The 5,000-nt window shown below is 37.0% G+C and overlaps 1 protein-coding gene across 7 annotated transcripts in view; it reads left to right on the forward strand.

Moving 5' to 3' along the window:
• Positions 1-5,000, forward strand: part of LOC125046132 — a 24,319-nt gene that overhangs the window by 1,273 nt on the left and 18,046 nt on the right. For 6 of the 7 annotated variants that reach the window (XR_007116623.1, XM_047643783.1, XM_047643784.1 and 3 more), the window contains exons 2-3: positions 882-1,605; positions 3,184-3,505. Coding sequence is in view for 6 of the 7 variants with exons in the window: in XM_047643783.1 (XP_047499739.1) it covers positions 882-1,605; positions 3,184-3,505 (1,046 nt within the window). In the remaining variant the exon portion in view is untranslated. Of the gene's footprint in view, positions 514-881; positions 1,606-3,183; positions 3,506-5,000 lie in introns of all 7 variants that reach the window. The other variant, XM_047643786.1, reaches the window with a different exon arrangement.

The following is a 5,000-nucleotide window of genomic DNA, read 5'->3' on the forward strand; positions in this document are numbered from 1 at the left end:
CTTGCTAAGGAACTTTCCCAGCATTTGAAACAAAATATTCCTTAAATTCCTCTCTCACTTCCTTAGCATCACTCGAAGGTCTTCGTGGTTTTCGTTGTAGATCAACCATTCCTGTGTCTCCAGATATAACTTTTCTCCGTGCGCCATCAATGATTGTTCCATCTTGGGTATCCAAATCAAAGGAACCTTGTGGCGAATACAAGGATCTAGATGTTGCACTCATGCGTAGGAAGTTGTGAAGGTACACGCACGCCGTTGAAACGACTTCAGCAAGTTGCACATTAATCAACATAGGCTTTCGAAACACTCGGAAAACAGATGCCAACAAGCCAAATGCATTCTCTACTACCCTACGAGCACTGCTAAGTCTGTAGTTGTACATTCTCTCAGGTGACCCTTTTTCATGTTGGCCACTAAAAGGCTTCATGATGTTCACTTGCAATGGAAAGGCATCATCTGCAACCAGCACGTAAGGTGATGGCTTCTCCCTACCTGGTAGAGGCACTGGAGATGGTAGGCAGAGCTGATTTTCAAATAACCTTTTGCAGAAGGTAGTGTCTCGAAACACACCTCCATCTGAAATTCTTCCTTGACATTCAATGTGTACATAAGTGAAACAGTACTTGGCGTCAACCACAGCCATTAATACAATGCTGAACGTTCCCTTGTAATTATAGTATGTACTACCACTCTTTTGTGGACACTGAATCACAATATGCTTCCCATCACATGCATCGATGCAATGCTAAAAATTCCACATGGCTTCAAACTCTCTTGATAACTCCATCCATTCCTGTTCATTCCGAGGCATCTGGAAGAAATAGTGATTTTTGTAAATAAATCATCAAATATATTGCTAATATATTTTTTTTTTTAATTAGGATGAACCTGGAGGGGATGATCCTACTGAAACACTGGGAACGTCATCGACTCTGAATGCAGAAGCTCCTGAAGCTTCACAGGAAGCTGAGAAAGGCGACAGTAATGACGATGGCAAAGAGGCAAGCAACAAAAGAAGAGGACAGAGCTGGAAAAGAAAAACTGTTGATGATGAACGAGCTGAAGAGGCATACCAGATTTTGAAAGATAGTGTGAAAAGGGATGACTGTTCTATTTATGCTGAACATGTTGCATGTGAAATTCGGAAACTTGATCCAAAGGCCCAGGCAATTGTGAAACACTTAATTAACAACATCTTATTCGAAGCTGCTATGGGGAAATACGACAGTGGTGATCGCTCTCATCAATTTGGTTTGCCTCCAGCGCATCTTTTTCATACCAGTGCCTCTTCATCCCATCATAACCCCATTGCCTCTGATTCTTCTGCCTCTACTCCCCGCCACTCTTTCTACAGTGACTCCTCTACCCCTGACTATGACCATGGGGCATCAACATCAATCTCGAAATCGCCATCAATATTTGCTCAACTAGGAAATCAGTCACACCAAGAATCTGTTGTAACACCAGCTTCACAAGGATTTGTTGCTCAGTTAGATAATGAATATCATCCACATTTTGTTCAGACAGATAAAGAACCTGAGCAACACCATAATGAAACAGACGTGGATGGGTCCTTGAAATCACAACAGCCACCTGGAATTAAAGGTAAGGGGTTATGAAACTTCTGTTTTACAACCCTTCAAAGGCACATGAATCTTGTATATCCTGGTTTGGATGATCATATGAATACATATTTCGGTAATTCTTTATAGTATGGATGCACTCGCCAGAGATAAAGTTCCAACTTCATCTCAAAAATTTATTCAACAGTAAGTTACCAAGGGGAAGGTTGATTGGGGGCTCTGCCAACACCCCCTATGGAAACATTATTTTCACCTTGGTATGCACAGCAAGATAGAGTTGAAACTCAGGAGCACCGACTGGCCTTGGGCTGCAAGCAGGGCTTTCTGTGATCTTTTCCCATTATTTGTGGGGCAACCATTGGTGTCTGCAGATTATTCCTTGAACCGATGACTTCAACTTTTTATCCTGTACAAGAATATCGGTAAGGTTTGATCTGCCATAGTTTAGTGCATCCGTGCTGTAAAGATTAACCAGTATCTGTTAGTATTGCCCAGTGGTCCTACTTTTTAATTTACAAAATATTTGTGAGCCAGTTACTTAATACCATTTTTTTTCTTACTACACTAGGTACACTAATCTCAATTATTAGAACAGATCAATTGGTATATATTGGGAATATCTTTGCATGATTGATCTTGATTAGAGTGTTATCAGTGGATTTCTCTCACTCATATTTCTAGAAATTATTAACCCACTCCCAATACCCACATTCATGGCCCAAATAGCATAATAATAGACTTATTATTACAGTGACATATTTTGTGTATATTATTATTTTTAGCATTATATTTTGGGTATATAGTTATTTTAGTGACATATTTTGTGTATATTTTACCCCACAATTGCCCTGGTACCTTCCATGCCCTCCCCTGCTATGGGGGCCAAGAATTTGGGTCTTGAGAGTGGTTCTACGTCAGTTGTACTACATATATGGGTACAAGAGGCTTAGAGGAATCCATTCATATCATTATTGTTGTGATCGGTCATGCAAAGGTATTTCTTATCAATCTAATAATTTTCTTCACCATAAACATTTGGCACAAATTTATATCAGCAACACTATTGAATCTGAATGCCTGGTACCCTCCTTCTATCTAATTATTATTATTTCCACAATATTGTGATGTTTGTGCAAGAGGGGAGGGATATAGCATGGGCTTGCATCTTACTGATAAAGTAGCTATGCGTAACAGTTTCTAACCAAGCTTACCTAGCTTAACCTAATCTATCCTAGCCTAAAATAGCCTATGATAACCTGATTTAGCACAGCCTAGCCTAGCCCACCCTTCACCAGTTAATTTACAGAATGTTTGTGAGACTAATTTCAATAGCATATTTAGAATGAGAGGAAGAATAATAGATCTGGTTTTCATAACTAGGTGTTAGATCAGTTCTTCCCATTATAGTCTGTGTCCTTTTAATGTAACTAATATAAGTTAAGGTTATAGTTATTATAGAGCACATTTATTTGAAATTATGTCACGTATATTGCCACAGAGGACAATGACTACGACTCAGAGAAATGATGATCTTATTATTTTGGTAATTTTTGCATTCTTGCAGTAAACAACCAAGCTAAGCTATAGATTTCTTCAACAGGTAAACCATCCACAGAGAAATATAGCATTGAAGAATTCCAAAGACAATTAAAACGTTTAAAGAAAGAGAAGAATATTCTCCTAAAAAAAAATAGACTATGGGCCAAAGAAATCAGAGAGGCAAGGAAACAGATGTCTGATCTCCGTTATCACAATGAATTGATGGCAGAGGAGCGTGATAAGGCTCGTAAAGAAAGGGATGCTCTTCAGTTGGAGAAAAGACATCTGTTGAAGGCACTGGATGAGGAGAGAAAAGAGAAGGAGGCTCTGGTTGCAAGGAAGAAGCAGAAAGGAGCAGAACTTCAGGAGACAGTTACAGAAAGGTACATTTTTCTTAGAGATGATAAACAACAGAGTAGCTGATGTATTGAAAATCATAAGGTAGTTAAGATGATAATGATAAGGCCAGCCATATAATTTCTGCACTTTTGCTGTCTCAGATGAGTTGTGGTTTTGATAAGAATGATTTAGTAAGATGGCAAGATGGCAACAGTACAGTTATTAACATTGCAAAAAGACAATTCTAAGGCTTACAGATATCTAAAAAGTAAATGGGATATCCCACTCCCATCTAATGCCATAGTGGCTAAGAAAACTTGACTTAAAGCTAAGGCTGCTACTCTGTCTTAGGCTTATAAAGGAATAAAGCAGAATCAATAATAGTACATGGCCAGATTTGCATTCTTCCACTACATGAGTGCAGGTTATCTTAAGAATGGTCAAATGATAAAGGAGATGCTATTTATATGCTATTCTGAAAGCTTTTTTTTGAAGAGTTTTTATTTTTTTTTATTTTTTTTATTTTTTCTCACTGGTCCATGGAAATTTTTGTTTCATATATATACTTGAGAATTTATCAACATTTACAAATCTGCACCTCAGGACATTAAGATTTTTTTTTCTGTTATCTATAATCTGCTTTAAGCTGGTTGTAGTATTTTAAAAGCAATTTTCTATTTTGCTTTTTGGGCACCAAATTTTGAACTACATTGATATGATTGTTCATGAATCTTTATTTTTCATCAATTTTCTTCGCAAGGAAAGCATATGATATTACTTTTTTGATGTTACTTTGAAGTCCAGTTTGCATGTCCATTGATTTATAATTTATATCTTATTCCATTTTACATGCCATTTCAGATATTTAGTATCTCTTTATTGCTATGAAGGTAATCTAATCTGCATATACATTATTTTGTTTCTTTCTTCTAGAAGATTCAGATCAAACACTAATATATTAAATGAAGTTGGGTCTAGGGATGAATCATATGGATCTCCTTTGGGAAAATAGTACTAGGGCAGTTTTCAAAATAGAAAAATATATGGGATGCCAGCTAATGTTCATTTTTTATATGTTTTTTTCATGTGACCAATATATTTAGGCACTTGTTCATAGATTTCTCCTCTAGATATCTTTTTTATCTTCATTTTTCATTTTTAAAAGTATAAATCCAAAATTACAGTGTCTCTTGCGTTGCGAACCCTTAGTCCACTGTTGCCGGTTTTGTGAAATGTCTCTGCACATAGATGGCTCCACAATACATTAGCCACAAAGGAGTCAGTTGGTAGACCCTGTGATTCATATGTTTTCACCTTTCCTCTAGATTGTGTTTTTTACTAATGCTGTCAATATAGATGCTGCTTTTTTTATTATAACCATTATGATTATCATAATGTAATTGACATTACTTAACTGCAGTATAAGATTCCAGAAAATATTTCCAAAAGTCAAGGAAGAGGGTAAACTGGGGAGATAGGTGGTAGTCATAATTGGCTCATTGGTGACTTAGTACTTGTGGGCCATCTGTGGATACAGGC

The sequence above is a fragment of the Penaeus chinensis genome, chromosome 38 (genome assembly GCF_019202785.1).
Source record: "Penaeus chinensis breed Huanghai No. 1 chromosome 38, ASM1920278v2, whole genome shotgun sequence".
Taxonomy (NCBI): domain Eukaryota; kingdom Metazoa; phylum Arthropoda; class Malacostraca; order Decapoda; family Penaeidae; genus Penaeus; species Penaeus chinensis.